This window comes from Alosa pseudoharengus, unplaced genomic scaffold (genome assembly GCF_046254945.1).
Source record: "Alosa pseudoharengus isolate Yale_2024_CS ecotype anadromous, Long Island Sound unplaced genomic scaffold, YU_APseudo_1.1 YU_APseudo_1.1_scf_77, whole genome shotgun sequence".
Classification (NCBI taxonomy): Eukaryota; Metazoa; Chordata; class Actinopteri; order Clupeiformes; family Clupeidae; genus Alosa; species Alosa pseudoharengus.
In genome coordinates, this window is record NW_027468867.1 from 147,453 (window position 1) to 165,000 (window position 17,548).

The 17,548-nt window shown below is 40.3% G+C and overlaps 1 protein-coding gene across 2 annotated transcripts in view; it reads right to left on the minus strand.

The window, feature by feature from the left end:
* Positions 1 to 4,482: 4,482 nt before the first annotated feature.
* LOC143111251 (NLR family CARD domain-containing protein 3-like) overlaps positions 4,483 to 17,548 on the minus strand; it is a 16,266-nt gene continuing 3,200 nt past the window's right edge. Inside the window, exons 6-13 of one of the 2 annotated variants that reach the window (XM_076273444.1) lie at positions 17,146 to 17,330; positions 14,433 to 16,230; positions 13,086 to 13,256; positions 10,257 to 10,409; positions 9,308 to 9,478; positions 6,178 to 6,330; positions 5,865 to 6,035; positions 4,483 to 4,662 (exon numbers count right to left, since the gene is read on the minus strand). In XM_076273444.1, coding sequence (XP_076129559.1) covers positions 4,623 to 4,662; positions 5,865 to 6,035; positions 6,178 to 6,330; positions 9,308 to 9,478; positions 10,257 to 10,409; positions 13,086 to 13,256; positions 14,433 to 16,230; positions 17,146 to 17,330 — 2,842 coding nt within the window. In that variant the 3' untranslated portion in view covers positions 4,483 to 4,622. Of the gene's footprint in view, positions 4,663 to 5,864; positions 6,036 to 6,177; positions 6,331 to 9,307; positions 9,479 to 10,256; positions 10,410 to 13,085; positions 13,257 to 14,428; positions 16,231 to 17,145; positions 17,331 to 17,548 lie in introns of those variants that run through there. The other variant, XM_076273445.1, reaches the window with a different exon arrangement.

Genomic DNA, 17,548 nt, shown 5'->3' on the forward strand with positions numbered 1-17,548 from the left:
CCAAACCACAATTGTTGAACTGTGATGAACTGCCCTATTTGTGATTGTTTTTAGAGATTCTAGAGGTTTTATACTAGTGCTGCCACTAACAACTAACAACAAATTTTGTTGTATAACTCGCACTCCTCCTTGTCCACAGGTGGCAGCAGTGCGGTGGAGGCAGAGTGGCAGCAGTACGGTGGAGGCAGAGTGGCAGCAGAGCTGGCCTAAACAAGCCCTTGGAACCGCACCTGACTCTTTGGCCCCAAGAACAAACCTTCCCGTCATAGGTGCCTCTGATAGTGCATCACTCACAAGAATGGTAACAAGAATGCACTTAAAGAATGCCCTGGAAGGAGCATCACATATGGATACTTTCACAGACAGTTGAAGTGCTTTGCCTCCATGAACAATGCCATCTTGCTGTAACTGCTGCAACTCCTGGAGAAAGTCACTTAAGTACTCTTCCTCTGAATTTGGTTTAGCAACTCCACAGTAGATGGCCACAATTAAAGTAGCAAAGTTGTGAAAGTTGCAGAGTATGGGCCACATTTGGAAGTTGGAGGATTTAAAAAGTGGCACACCATCAATGTTAAAGCACAAATGTAGGTGCTCAACGATTCCTCGATGCTGAGACAAACGTTTGGTTTTGGAGTAGCATTGTCGAGAATGGTCAGAAAAATCTACCAAAAAGTTTGTAAATTAAAGGATGGAAAAAGTATGGGATTTTAAAATAGAAAATGTGTAGGAACCCTGTTAAAAGAAACCTTTTCTCTGTCTCTCTCCATTCAACTGGATCTCTCAATGTTCTCCAACATTCCATTACTTTTTACTATATTGTACATGTTGTCATACATTGTTCATATTTAGCCATATTTATTCTGCCCTTATAAGATAACTACTAATACACTGCACATGTTTAATTTATATTACTCTAAACCACCTTCTATAAACCAACTGTATACTACTGTCTACACGGCACTGTGTCTTGTCCTGTATATGCACCACCTGTCTATACTTTGTATATCACTTTTCTGCTTTTTTGCACTTCTAGTTAGACACAAACTGCATTTTGTTGTCTTTGTACTTGTATTCTGCACAAATAATCAAAATATATGTCAATAAATGCTGATGTAATTTTGACATCAATGTTTGTCGCATTTATGTTTATTTGACATTGAAGCTTGATATTGAATGATATCAAAACAACATCAACATCTTGACAAATAGATGTAGAATTGACATCAAATGCCAACAAAGCTTGACATGGAAATGACATATTGATGTAGAATAAATGTTGAATTGACATCAAAGCTTGACATTGAATGATATCAGAATAGCATCAAAACGACATCAACATCATGACATCCTGATGTCAAATAAATGTCGAATTGACATCAAAGCTTGATATTGAATGATATCAGAATAGCATCAAAACGACATTAACATCTTGATGTCAAATAAATGTTGAATTGACATCAAATGCCAACAAAGTATGACATCAAAATAACATCAAAACGACATCGCGAAGGTCAAAATCTTGACGTCAAATTGACATCAGTACATTGACGTCGATACAACTTTCATTCTAGACCTGTTTCTAGACGTAATTTTGACGTCGATGTTTGATGTCATATTGATGTTGAATTGACATCAAATGCCCACTGGGCAGTTTCTTCCAGTAGCAGCAACTGGAATCCATGCATTTCCACGGAATTATTTTTGGAATCTGATCAAACCTACCACCACTAACACCTTGGACAAAGGCGTCTGCTAAATCCATAACCATAACCATAACCATAATTAAATTCTGTGGGAAACACTGCATAAGTATGAATATGGACACTATTCAGATCATAAGTATGAATATGGACACTATTCAGATCATAAGTATGAATATGGACACTATTCAGATTATAAATATGAATCAGATCATATGTATGAATATGGACACTATTCAGGTTCCTTCATACATTGTGTACTTTCACTCAGCATACAATAAGAATGAGGCAGAAGACTTAGTTTGGCCTTTCAACATGCTAGCCCCTTACTGAACCATACAGTGCATTTGCTGCAGCAAATAAACACAGCAGATATCTTAAAGACAAACTTCACAGGCAAGAGAGAAATCAAAAGAGTTAAAAATGTCAACCTTAATATCTGCAGTTGACTGTTGGGGTGACTTATTCCTGCATTCAGAAGCTGAATTCCAGTGATGTTCATGTGATTGTCACTCAGGTCCAGTTCTGTCAGGGAGACCATGTGCTGCACAGCAGAGGCTACAGCCTCACAGCCTTTCTCTGTCAGTTTACAACCAGCAAGTCTGCAACAGTTTGGAGAGGAACAACATGTAAGCAGCATTCTTCACAACATTCTAACATCATCAGACAAGAAAGAAAACACACAACCTGTGAAACAGCATTCACCCAATCAACCAACACGAGAGTCTCCATCTTACAGCTACTGTGAACATGCAGGAAGAGAGCCTGTTACAGCCAAAAGTACATTATGTGTAAAGGCAAATAACCGAGAGAAAGAGCAAGAGTGTGAGTGAGAGAGAGCGAGAACGAGAGAAAGAGAGAGAGAGAGAGAGAGAGAGATATACCTGTAGATTCTTTGAAACAAACTGTTGCTTGTGGATATATTTTGGAGGATGGCATCCCTGCACCCCGTAGTTTGTCAAGTTCACTCCTCTCTCAATCTTACAACATTTCATTATTTCCTTTCATGCATTGTCTTATTTTTTAATGCCTTTTATTTATCTATTTATGTCATTATTCTTTAAATCTTCTATACATATTTGTTCCTTCTACTCACATATGCGGTCATGTACTTGTTTAAGTAAGTATAAGTATAAGTATTATACTCTTTTGATCCCGTGAGGGAAATTTGGTCTCTGCATTTATCCCAATCCGTGAATTAGTGAAACACACTCAGCACACAGTGAGGTGAAGCACACACTAATCCAACAACAGCGGCGCTCGGGGAGCAGCAAGGGTTGGGTGCCTTGCTCAAGGGCACTTCAGCCGTGCCTACTGGTCGGAGTCCGAACCGGCAACCCTCCGGTTATAAGTCCGAGGCGCTAACCAGTAGGCCACGGCTGCCCCAACCAGTAAAGTACATTGGTTCAAGTCCTGATTTTTAAAAATGTGTTATACAGTATAAATAAAGTCACTTGACTTGACACGTCTGTAGGTCATGCAGCAATCTGAGTTGCTTCACTGTGTGGATTCTGTGCTCTAGATGCTGATATGTGTTGTGCTTCACTGTGTGGACTCTGTGCTCTAGATGCTGATATGTGTTGTGCTTCACTGTGTGGATTCTGTGCTCTAGATGCTGATATGTGTTGTGCTTCACTGTGTGGATTCTGTGCTCTAGATGCTGATATGTGTTGTGCTTCACTGTGTGGATTCTGTGCTCTAGATGCTGATATGTGTTGTGCTTCACTGTGTGGATTCTGTGCTCTAGATGCTGATATGTGTTGTGCTTCACTGTGTGGATGCTCTAGATGCCGATGTGTGTTGTGCTTCACTGTGTGGATGCTGTGCTCTAGATGCTGATATGTGTTGTGCTTCACTGTGGACTCTGTGCTCTAGATGTTGTATACTATCCTTCTACTTCCTTCTACTACCATCTTCTTGATTACACTCTGGCTGGTGCTTAAACTTCTGCACTCTCATCCTCTGGTTGTGTTGTGGTGCTTGAAAAAGCAGTATTATTGTTACCCTACGGCCTCCTTTTTACCATGTAGCTTGAATATTACACCTCAATTGAAGTTGTTTTGGATAAAAGTGTCAGCTAAGTGAATACATGTAAATGTATATGGGACACATCAGCAGGGAGTATTTATACTAACACATACATATACACTGGCAAAACAATAATAGCCAATGTTTTCATAAATCCATGTCTTGATTCTAGTGCCCACAATCAGTAATTATTATATGCCCAAAGTGTGAATGTATAAATAAGGCCTCTATGAACTCTGTGTCCGTCAAGAGTATTACTGACCTCAGTTTCTCCAGGTGGCAGTTTGGGTTTCTAAGACCAGAGAGCAGCTTCTCTTCTGATGTTTGCAGATCACAGCCACTCATGTCCAACTCACTCAGTTGAGAAATATATGACTGCAGAACTGAGACCACAACCTCAGAGGAGCTGTGTTTGAGTCTACAGCTGATGAGTCTACAGTGAGAGAGGAGAACACTGTAAGCAACATGTTCTCTATAGTACAGAGTCTATACTATATACATTCACAAACATGAAATACCGGTGAATAAAAAGATGGACAGTTTTTGCTGTGCAAAATACAGACCTGACTTTACAGTCTTGATTCAGTGGTTGATGGAACAGTTCTCCTCCACAGTCCTGAAGCTCACTGTCACTGATGTCCAGCTCTCTTAGGTGAGAGTTTGCCCACTGAAGAGTCAAGGCCAGAAATCTTCCTCTCAGTTTACAGCCAACAAGTCTGTAAAAACATAAACCACGTCACAGAGAATCACAGAGAGTGAAATCAGATTCTGTGCATTCTGGACATGAATTAGTTTGACCTTCAAAACAGCAAACTGAACTGCAGTGATATTCATATGACTGTCACTCAGGTCTAGTTCTAACAGGAAGGGACACCATGTGCTGCACAGCATAGGCTACAACCTCACAAACTCTGACAGTTTACAACCAGCAAGTCTGCACATACTGTACAGTCGTAGAGGAAAGAAGTGCAGGCAGCAAGCTTCAAAACGTCAATTGTTACAACAAAGGAACTGTAGAGCACAAGCTCTCACAAGACGCTGAGATACTTCTACTTACATGTGCTGTGTCTGCCCCACCTGTAAAGCACATGGGGTCAACTCATGATTGTTTTTAAACGTGCTACATGAATAAAGTAACTTGACTTGATCGGTCTGTATGTCATGCAGCAAACTGAGGTGGATAAACATTATTTTATATGAGCCACTGTCAGATGGAGGAAAGGGAATGTGTGTATCAACGCAAGTGTGAAAGTAGTAGGAGTCACTAAAGAGCATACAGCTTTCCAGTTAGTTTATGACCAGCAGGTTGGTGTCCTTTCTATGACTCAGTGTCCTTTCAAAGATGAAACACCAGTTGATGACAGTGCACAAATGAGATGTAGAGATTGTCCAGCTTACTTGGATTCCCACTAATCACACCAACCTCTGAGCTTCACTGTGTGGATGCTGTGTTCTAGATGCTGATATGTGTTGTGCTTCACTGTGTGGATTCTGTGCTCTAGATGCTGATATGTGTTGTGCTTCACTGTGTGGATGCTGTGCTCTAGATGCTGAAATGTGTTGTGCTTCACTGTGTGGATTCTGTGCTCTAGATGCTGATATGTGTTGTGCTTCACTGTGTGGATGCTCTAGATGCTGATATGTGTTGTGCTTCACTGTGTGGATGCTGTGCTCTAGATGCTGATATGTGTTGTGCTTCACTGTGTGGATTCTGTGCTCTAGATGTTGTATACTATCCTTCTACTTCCTTCTACTACCATCTTCTTGATTACACTCTGGCTGGTGCTTAAACTTCTGCACTCTCATCCTCTGGTTGTGTTGTGGTATTTGAAAAAGCAGTATTATTGTTACCCTACGGCCTCCTTTTTACCATGTAGCTTGAATACTACACCTCAATTGAAGTTGTTTTGGATAAAAGTGTCAGCTAAGTGAATACATGTAAATGTATATGGGACACATCAGCAGGGAGTATTTATACTAACACATACATATACACTGGCAAAACAATAATAGCCAATGTTTTCATAAATCCATGTCTTGATTCTAGTGCCCACAATCAGTAATTATTATATGCCCAAAGTGTGAATGTATAAATAAGGCCTCTATGAACTCTGTGTCTGTCAGAGTATAACTGACCTCAGTTTCTCCAGGTGGCAGTTTGGGTTTGTAAGACCAGAGAGCAGCTCCTCTTCTGAAGTTTGCAGATCACAGCCACTCATGTCCAACTCCCTCAGTTGAGAAATATATGACAGCAGAACTGAGACCACAACCTCAGATGAGCTGTATTTGAGTTTACACCTGGTAAGTCTACAGCAAAGGAGAGAAACACTGTAAGCAACATGTTCTGTATACCCCTAACATTCCCAAATATGAAATGGCAAATAAGGTGTTAGCAGTTCATTACATCAAACAGAAATGCCAGGCTCTTTGCACTGTGTGAAATACAGACCTCACTTTACAGTCTTGATTCAGTGGTTGATGGAGCAGTTCTCCTCCACAGTCCTCAAGCTCACTGTCACTCATGTCCAGCTCTCTTAGGTGAGGGTTTGCCCCGTGGTGAGCAAAGGCCAAAAATCTTCCCCTCAGTTTACAGCCAACAAGTCTGTAAAAACATAAACCATGTAACAGACAATTATGATACTGTCAGAGAGGACATACAGTATCAATTGAGGTGTAAAGCCGTAATGTTGTCATTGTTTGGTTAATAAAGTCTAATATTAATCGCTCCATCAAAGTAGTCGGGGGGGGGGGGGCACTTGAAATCAGGCATTGAAACCCCATACATTCACATAATCCAGGAGGTGTATTAAGATACGATAAAATAATCCTTTAATTGTCTCCCAAAGAAGAAATTTGCATTGTTACCAGATCTTAAAGGTCATTCAAAATGGGGGGGAATTCCCCCCTTCAGTGCTTCACATAGGGATGATTAATACAGTTTAGGGGGGATTACCTGTAATACAGTTTTTTTTTTTTTTTTTTTTTTGGGGGGGGGCTACATTTTACACATGCCATGCTAAATTTGGTAATATTTGATCGCTGTTTTGGTATAAAGGATCTTATACGTAATGAATGCACACTCCAGAAAGTGAAGATAGATAAACAAAATACACAAAAAATAAACAACAAAACACTGTAATGGTACTGAGGCAAAAACTCAGCCTACTCTGTCAATATATTGAAGAAGGGGAGACCAGGTCTTATTAAAGTGTTCCAATCTGTCTGACAGGACAAACCGCATCCTTTCCAGGTGCAGGAGTTTAACTATTTCTTCCAACCACATTTTAACAGATGGGATCTAGCTGGTTCTAGCCACATTATAATGATGTGAAGAGCACAAGCCAGGTAATAAAGAAAAATATCTGGGAGGGCCAGCCCACCATCTGACTTAGGTTTACCAAGATGGGCTTCCTAATTCTAGGGATTTTATAACCCCACAAAAAAGGAACTATAATTGAATCCAATTGTTTAAAAAAAAGTCTTAGGAAGGAATATGAGAATAGTTTGAAAAAGAGAGAATTTGAGGGAGAAAAAAACATTTGATTTTCCAAAACTGGATATTATTCTGTAACTTAGATACCAGAGGGGGGAAGTTAGCTTGTTACAACAACTAAAAGTCTTTAGTGACATTAATGCCTAAATATGTAAATTTCTGTAATACCATTTTGAACGGAAATCTCTGGAAAGCTGAGAAGTTTTGGATCTTTACAGGCATACTGTACGTTTGCTTTTTGACCAGTTGATCCTGTAACCTGAAAACGTTCCAAATTTAGATATTATGTCCAGTACGGCTGGAATTGTGGACAAAGGTTTGGTAACATACAGCAAAATGTCATCCTCGTACAGAGAAATCTTACTTAAGGTATCATTTAAATCACATCCACGTATGCACTCATCAGAGAGAATGGTTTGTGGCAGCGGTTCAAGGGCTCGGGCAAAACGTAGTGGGGACAAGGGAAAACCCTGTCTAGTGCCTCTGTGTAATATGAAAGTTGGATAAAGCATCCTATTAGTTAAGATTCTGGCACAGGGTTTGTTATAAAGAACCTTCAACCAGTTTTCAAAACGGTCACCAACATTGCATCTCCTCAAAGTTTAAAATAAATAAGGCCATTCCAATTGGTCAAAGGCTTTTTCAGCATCTAAGGAGAGGATAGCTAGGTCATCGGAGTTCTTGCTCTGGGAGTAGATTATGTCTAAGAGACGTCTAAGATTAACTGTTTGGTATGAAACTTGTCTGATCAGGATGAATGAGTTTACTAACTAAAGAGTTAAGTCTGAGAGACAGGGTTTTGGCATGTGCTTTTTGATCAGATGTCAATAGTGAGATTGGTCTATAACTACTCACTTCTACTGGATACTTTATTGGGCAATACAGTTATAATGGCTTCAATTAAAGATTGAGGTAGGCTGCCATCCTTGCTTGCTTGTACAGTACATACATTTTTAGTAGATAAGGTGAGAGATGATCACTGAATTCTTTGTAAAACTCACAGGGATATCTGTCAGTCTTTGTCTAATGGTGCACAGCCAACAAGTGTACAAATCAAATAGACATAATAGATAAGGAAAATGTTTAGTAGGAAAATGTCCATCAAAGTACATAATACCAATGAAGAGCCAAACCTGTTCAATGACCGCCATGTTACAGAGTAGAAAACAGCACTCAGAAACAGGGGACATGTTGGGAATCATGCACATGGATTAGTAAACAAAGGGAACAGGTTCATAAACTGTGTACAGTGGATTAATAATCCAAGGGGACGGCCTGTCCTCCCAGTCAAACCCCATGATGACATGACTCTGCAGGAAAGGCATTGGCCACTGCCTGAGAGCAGTCACTCTGTAAAAAACTGATTTTTCTGCCAGCTACTGTGGAAATGCAGGACGGGAGCCTGTCACAGCCTTAAGTACATCTGTATTAAGGCAAATAGCCACTTTTGTGAGAGAAAGAGAGCGACAGAGAGAGAGAAACAAACAAACAAACAAACAAACAAACAAAGAGAGAAAGAGAGAGAGAGAGAGAAACAAACAAACAAAGTGAGAGAGAGAGAGAGAAACAAACAAACAAAGTGAGAGAGAGAGAGAGAAACAAACAAACAAAGTGAGAGAGAGAGAGAGAGAAACAAACAAACAAAGTGAGAGAGAGAGAGAGAGACTTGTAGCTTCTTTGAAATACAATGTTGCTCATGGATATATTTTGGAGGACAGTATCCCTGCATGCCATTGGGTTTCACTCTCGGATTAATTTACATCCATCAGACCAATTTGAAAAAGCAGTATTTATTGTTACCCTACGGCCTCCTTTTTACGGTGTAGCTTGAATATTAGTACTGAATTGTAAGTTACTTTGGATAAAAGTGTCAGCTAAGTGAATACATGTAAATGTATATGGGACACATCAGCAGGGAGTATGTATACTAACACATTCACTTAGATAAATACTGACAAAACAATAATAGCCAGTGTTTCACAAATTCATGTCTTGATTCTAGTGGCCAAAAACACTAGCATTATACTGTATGTCCAAAGTGTGAATGTGTAGATAAGGCCTTTGTGTCTTTCAGAGTTTTACTGACCTCAGTTTCTCCAGGTGGCAGTTTGGGTTTTTAAGACCAGAGAGTAGCTTCTCCTCTGATGTTTGCAGATCACAGTCACTCATGTCCAACTCACTCAGTTGAGAAATATATGACTGCAGAACTGAGACCACAACTTCAGAGGAGCTGTGTTTGAGTCTACAGCTGATGAGTCTATAGTGAGAGAGGAAAACACTATAAGCAACATGTCCTTCATACCAGTGTATCTTAAGCGATGGGTCGGGAACCATTCTGTGTGGGTCGCAGAGCTTGTGGTGAAAAAAAAAAAAAAAAAGAATAGCCCATTTGTTGTCATGACAGTTGACAGTTGTTGCCATGGACATAGACAATATTTATGTGACAGGTGATGTTAGACATTATTTTAATGCTAAATAGGGCAAAACGACCCTGCATATTTGAAGTGGATTCACTTATGTTAAGGACCAAAAGGGACAGAAACCTGTTGTATGTGGTGTGCAATGAACTACTGGCACATGAGAGCATGTAACCATCAAAACTAAAATGCCACATGGAAACAAAGCACCCTAATGTCAAAGACAAACCTGCTGAGTACTTTGAAAGGTGACACAGGAGTTGAGGACTTCACAAATGTGCCTAACACCAGCAAGTTCCAAACAAGTACAGGGGGGTCGCGGCTTAATGTCCATGGGATATGCAGATGTAAAGTTATTTGCTGTCAAAGTGACCACCAAAATGACCAGGGGTCAATGGACTGCTAACTCCAGGTGAGGTCTTATTAGCCTCAGAGCCACCCATAGGGGGTACACTTTCCGGATGTTCGCTTACCCCCTTGAGGAAAACACTATAAGCAAACATGTCCTCTATGCTACATACATTCCCAAATATGAAATGCCAGTTAATTAAGATATGTGGATTGTTTATTACATCAAACAGAAAGCACCAGTCTGTGTGCACTGTGCAAAATACAGACCTGACTTTACAGTCTTGATTCAGTGGTTGATGGAGCAGTTCTCCTCCACAGTCCAGAAGCTCACTGTCACTGATGTCCAGCTCTCTTAGGTGGGAGTTTGCCCACTGAAGAGTCGAGGCCAGAAATCGTCCTTTTAGATTGCAGCCAACAAGTCTGTAACAATATAAACCATGTAACAGAATCACAAAGATTGAAATCAGAGACCAATCAAGAGTGAAACACAGATGTTGTTATTGTCTGGTTAATACACTAGAGTTAACTGTGCTCCATATAGAACACATCAGGATGGAGTGTTATACTAATCAATCAGGTCTGTGACCAACTCTCTCACATCAACATTGGCACAACAATAAAAGCCAATGTTTCTCAAATAGGGTTGCAAAATTCCGTGAATTTTCAAAATGGGAAACCTTCCATGGGAATTAACGGGAATATATGGGAATTAACAGGAATAAACGGGAATTAATGGGAATAAACTGGGAATTTTTAATATGGCAAGTTAGTCTATAACAGGGAACTTAAATGTAGTGGACAAAACCCCATCTTGCAGTCTAATATTAGTTAAAACAACCTGATTTAATGCAATTTCAGTCAAATTTCTACCCTGCACATAATGTCAATCACATGCATACAGCAATCGGCATAGGCTGCTAGACATAAAGGAAACCTATGGTGCGTTCATATGCATGGGGAAAAAATGTTCCAACCAATCGGATTTTGTTGTTGAGTGGTGTGGTGTATCTTGGGCAGTTCAGTGTTGCTAGTTTAGCACACTAGTAAACCATAGGCAGAGAATGGGATTCTCGCTAGCATGCTAGCTAGCTTTGTATGCTAAGCTAAGAGAAAATACGAACATACAAATCATATTGCTTATTATAAAACAAAATGTTAATGTTTGTATATGAAACAGTTTGTATGAATTTACATAAACAGTGTAACTGAGAATAAAGAAGAGTGAAATCAGAGACCAATCAAGAGTGAAACAGATTGGCCCCAGCCATGGCGCAACTGGCTGGGGCACCTGCACCGTACGCCGGCAACCTGGGTTCGATTCCCGCCCCGTGGTCCTTTCCGGATCCCACCCCTGCTCTCTCTCCCATTCACTTCCTGTCACTCTCCACTGTCCTATAATTAAAGGCATAAAAAGCCCAAAAAATATACTTTAAAAAAAAAAGAGTGAAACAGATTGTGTTATTGTCTGATTAATTAACTCAACAGGTAAGTGTGCACCACATAGAACACATCAGGTCTGGGATCAGTTCACATCAACATTGGCACAACAATAAAAAACAATGTAACAATGTTTCACAAACTCATGTCTTGATTCCACTCCCCCAAAACAGTAGCATTAAACCGTATGCCCAAAGTGTGAATGCATAAATAAGGCCTCTTTGAACTATGTGTCTTTCAGAGTATTACTGACCTCAGTTTCTCCAGGTGGCAGTTTGGGTTTCTCAGACCAATAACGAAGTATTTGATAACAAGAATAACGAAGAGTGAAATGAGAGACCAAACATGAGTAATAAACAATTGTGTTATTGTTTATAATAATAACACTCTATAGTTAAAGTTTAAGTCAGTGATGATATTGTGTTTGTTCATATCTATATTTACATTTCTTAGCAGATGTGTTTGTCCATAATAAGAAATATTATATTTTAACCAAGCACCAAACAAAACACACCAGAGAAGCAGCTCAGCCTTTACTGCAGTATTCCTAAACAAACTCCACACAGTGCTACACTGTTGTTTGGGGGACAGGCTACCCACACTTTGTGTCTTACCAGATTTCGGAGCCTGGCTGCCTACAGAGCCAGGTTTTTTTACAGTGTCACGAGAAGGGCAGCTATTGGATCGTTAGATAATGTTTACTGAATGTGACAAAAAAAATTTATGGGTTTGACATTGCGTTTGATCACCGACACTGACACGGCACTGACACGACTCCGATGCACTTTTATAATTCTCCATATGGGACACATCAGGAAGGAGTATTACAGTTTTTGCAGATTAGTAATAATTAATTCCACTTGCAACACACTTATTGCAAAACATTATACACAGTTACTTACTTTTCAAACTTTGTTCAAGAATGATATCTCTTGTAATGATCAGGGTCACAGGTTTGTGGTCATCTGGGATAGTGTTAGTTTCCACGCTTAAAGAGTGATTCAAATGATGCATGTGTGTACCATTTTGTTGCAAGAAGGATATTTTGAGGGTGCTGATCACTTCAATTAGTTTCCAAGGGGCTGCTCTGGTCCAGGACTGATTCCTCAACCACAATAATATCATAGTTTTGGACTTGCCTCCTTAATTGAATTTTACAAACCCTACTGAACAATTCTTTTGTAAAACTATGTACAGTATGTAACTGTAAATGCACTTTTTTTGTTTGTGATAAAAAAAAAAAACTTTATAATTTGAAAAACCCATACACTGGTTAAGCAGAAATTCTACTTTTGAGTTGTAGAGATGACTGCAGAGTTTTGTATAAATTGGTGTTGCTGATCTGAAAGAGTGATTTAAATGATGCATGTGTGTAACATTTTGTTGCAAGAATGAATATTGAGGGTGCTGATCACTTTGACAAAGATGTGAGTTGTTTATCTCCAAATGCTATGTATGCTATGATATAGATTTGACCCAAAGAGACAGTATACTTACTGCCTGACAGGTTTTGGACCAATTATTCTATGTCCAATATGTGAATGTGAATTCATGAGAATAGATGTCATGATTAAATCAGTAATTATTATGTGCCCAATATGTGAATATATAAATAAGGCCTCTATGAACTCTCAGAACTGCCTTTAGAATATTACTGACCTCAGAGTCTCCAGTTTGCAGTTTGGACTCTGTAGAGCAGAGGACAGTTTTTCTCCTGACGCCTGCAAGTCATTCTGACTCAGGTCCAGCTCTCGTAAGGGAGAGTTTACAGACTGCAGAGCTGAGGCCACAATCTCACAGGACTTCTCTGTTAGCTTACAGCCAGCAAGTCTGCAAGAGAGGCAAAAGAGTATAAAAAGGTAAGATGTCATGTTTAAATCTGCAGGAAGAGAGAGGAAAATAATATAACTGCCCCACATACAGTATGTGCCAGGCCCAAAACAACATTACTAAGGGGGATAAGAGGAGAGAATAATATATGAACCCTGAATACCATGCACAGTTAACGCTGCCCAACCACAGACACAACATCACTAAAGACTGATCAGTGGGATTAACCCAGAGCTGCATGAGCAGAGATCTGATTTATTTAAACAGTTCAGATTGGAGATCATCATATTCAGTGTTTTACCCCATTTATACCATGCACCTCCATAGAACATTTGCACCTGTTGGTGCTGAGATAGAGCATCTCCTAATGCAAACACAATAGCAAACACAATACTGAGGAAGGCTCTCTGTTAATAAACATATTAATAATAATGTAACATAAACATGCCAACCAATTTATGTGTGGTTTGATTTGATTTGATGCTGAGATGGAGTATTTCATGATGGAACACAACAGCGAGGAAAGCTCATTTATCCGTCTCAATCACCATTAAAACACATAATAATTTATTCAAACTATTAGTCAACACTAGGTGGAGACATTATTCTCAAACACATATTCTCTATCACATTTTACCTGTGATTCAATGAGTGGATTCATCATGTGACTGATTTGTTGAGCATGTACGCTGAGCTGAAACTGACTTCAGTGACTTCTACATGATCTACCAGTGCCTGGTCAAGCTCACGTGGTGGAATCTGTTTATCTACCGAACTTACTCATTGCAAGTAGACTTATTTATGGACTTCTCTCTCATGGACTGAATTCTTTAATATGTTCTCTGTTTTTGGAATTACACAAAAGCCATGGATCTTTATGTTTGTGGACTGAACTCTCCTGTCTCTCTTTTTTGTCTCAATTTGCGTATTCCTTTATGTGAATATTTCCCTGTGATGAATGCTGAACTGTATTCTGAATCTTAAGCCTTGCCTCTTGTGAACGCTGACACAATGCAAAATAGCTGGACATCAGGTGAATTACAGGTTACAGGCGCAAATGTATCTTAGATTTCTCTGTGTAGGCTATTCCAACTATGACTTGCATATGAATCACTATTAGCCTACACACTTAACATGAAATAGATGAACTCAGCATTGAAGTATTGTGATACTCACAGAGCCCTTCTGCAGCATCTCACAGCTGGCACCAGTCTCCTTCGTCCCTCGTCTGATGTTTTGTATTTGCTCAAGTCAAACTCATCCAGCACCTCCTCAGACATCAGAAGCACATGGGCCAGTGCTGAACAGTGGCCAGGGGACAATCCATCTGAGAAGCCATCTGGTGATTGCATGTATTTCTGAATTTCTTCATGTAGAGAATGATCATTCATTTCAAACAAGCAGTGGGAAAGATTAATGTATCGTTCAGGAGATGGATCTTTCCACTTGAGAACCTTTATGTAGTGACATGTTTTCTGGATGCTCTCTGAGCTACTGTATTTGTTTGTCAACAAGCCCTCTAAAAGGGACTGATTGCACTCCACTGAGATGCCAACAAGGAAGCGGAGGAAAAGGTCCAGATGTCCATTCTTGCTACACAAAGCTTTATCCACAGCACTGTTCAACAGAATATGCAAAGGAAGGGAAGTTTTCATGTTTCTGTGTTTTTCACTGAGGAAAGACTTAAGTATGTCCAGATTTCCTGACATGTAGGAATGAAATATGAACATGGCTGCTAGAAACTCCTGGATGCTCAGATGGACAAAGCAGTAAACCTTCTTGTGGTGAAACACACATTCCTCCCTGAAGATCTCAGTGCACATGCCAGAGTACACTGAAGCTTCACTGACATCAATGCCACACTCTCTCAGGTCTTCCTCATAGAACATGAGATTGCCATTCTCCAGATGCTTGAAAGCCAGCTCTGCCAGTTTCAATATGACACCCTTGTGTGATTCCAGGAGCCTATCTGTCTCACTTTCCTCTTGATACTTCTGGCTCTTCCTGGTGGTCTGGATGAGCAGGAAGTGTATGAACATCTCAGTCAGAGTTTTGGGGGCTTCCTTCCCGTCATCCTGTTCCAGTATCTGCTGAAGGACAGTGGCTGAGATCCAACAGAAGACTGGCATGTGGCACATAATGTGGAGACTCCTGGATGCCTTAATGTGTGAGATGATTCTGTCGGCTTGATTCTGGTCGCTGATCCTCTTCCTGAAGTACTCTTCCTTCTGTGGATCATTGAACCCTCGTACTTCCGTCACCAGACTGATGTACTGAGAAGGGATCTGACTGGTTGCTGCTGGTCGGGAGGTTATCCAGATGAGAGCAGAGGGAAGCAGAGTTCCCTGAATAAGGCTCGTCATCAGCACATCCACTGATGATGTTTGTGTCACATCAGACAGCTTCTGATTCTCTTGGAAATTCAGTGCAAGTCGACTCTCATCCAGACCATCAAAGATGAACACAATGTGGCAGTCTTTGTATTCACCATCCTGTAGCTCCCTAAGTTGAGGGTGGAAGTCAAGCAGGAGCTTGTGAAGACTGTACTGATCATGTTTGACCAAATTCAGCTCACGGAACGGAAGCACAAACATGAAATCTACATCCTGGTTAGCTCTCTCCTCTGCCCAGTCAAGGATGAATTTCTGCACTGAGACAGTTTTTCCAATGCCAGCAATCCCCTTGGTCATGACAGCTCTGATGTGTCTCTCCTGTCCAGGTAAGGGTTTGAAGACGTCATTACAGTTGATTGCTGTGTCTTCTGTAGTTTGTGGCCTGGATGCAGATTCTACCTGCCAAACCTCATGCTCATTATTCACACCTTCACTCTCTCCTTCCGTGATGTAGAGCTCTGTGTAGATCTTGTTCAGGAGTGTTTGAGTCTCTGATCTTATGATGCCTTCACATATGCTCTCAAACCTCCTCTTCATGCTGGCTTTATGGGTCATCAATACTCTCTTCAGGACATGGTCGTCTGTAGGGAATTAAAAAGATCAGTTAAATATAACTAAGTGCACTGAACAATGAACCCTAAAATGTAATAATAATTATGTTTGTTAGAGAAATGTTTTCTATGATTGTGCCTGGGCCCTGCTCTTGGCAGCAGGTCTTCAAAAAAAGGAATCTGCTGAACGCTCTAAATGAAACACTTTAAGGGCTTTTCTCAATACAAAGTACGCTAAAGAACGGTCTCCCATTCTTGAAAGTTCGAACTTGAAAAGTTAAGATCGTGAGTGCAGACTCTGGAGAACGCGAGGACACAGGACGCTCAATTTGCAGTTTGAGACAGCAGCGTTCTTGCCAACGGCAGCTTCTCTCGGAACAGCTCGGGAGTCTAGTCATTTACCTATTGCTCTATTGGTCTACCCAGTATTTCTGACATTTACAATAAAATATATAATTCACCAGCTTGTTTAAGTTTGTTTCTCATTGATTTTTTTTTTTATTAAATATTTATAAGAATATATTCACTTGCCGATGGCGGGAACAACGTTTGAAGTTCGCAATTTAAGTGACAGTTATGATTAACGTTAGTTGTGAAGCCTGTAGCCTACCGTTTATAGCCTAAACATGGATCGGATTGTAGCAGCAATTATGATAGGTAGGCCTATTATGTATCAATGCTGCCATTTCTCTTATGTGAGTGTCACGGCTGAGCTGACGTAATGCATTGTGGAATCTTCAATCCACCAAGTCACCACCCAATGCATCCTTGCTAAAAAACGATTCGAGAACACTTCCGGGAATGTTATGCATTCTTGAATAAATGCGAACTTGTGAATTGGAACAGTACTTCGGCGGTGATTGATGACGTTTCAAAACGATTTTCAAGTTCATGAGAACACAAGTATAGAAAAGAACGCATATTGAGAAAAGCCCTAAGACTCACCTGTTAGTTTGGCCCGTGTGGCTGGACGGTGTAGAAGGGGTTGAGTTCTCTGTCCGCACTGTGGACAGCTGTAGTCTCCTGATGGACCAGACTGGCTCCAGTAGCTGCTGATGCACTGCCTGCAGAAACTGTGTCCACAGCTGGTGATAACTGGGTCCCTCAGTAGCTGCTCACACAATCCACATCTGGAATGATTTTGGGTCAGAACATTCCTCAAAACACTGAAGAGACATCACTACACAAAGTGAAAAAAACTCACTTAATCATAAGAACAAGAGATGTATAATGGCAAGTCCACATGCATACACCTGAACACACACACACACACACACACACACACACACACAGACACACACACACACTATGGAAATGGCTGTGCATAAGCCAAAGACAAAAATGTGTT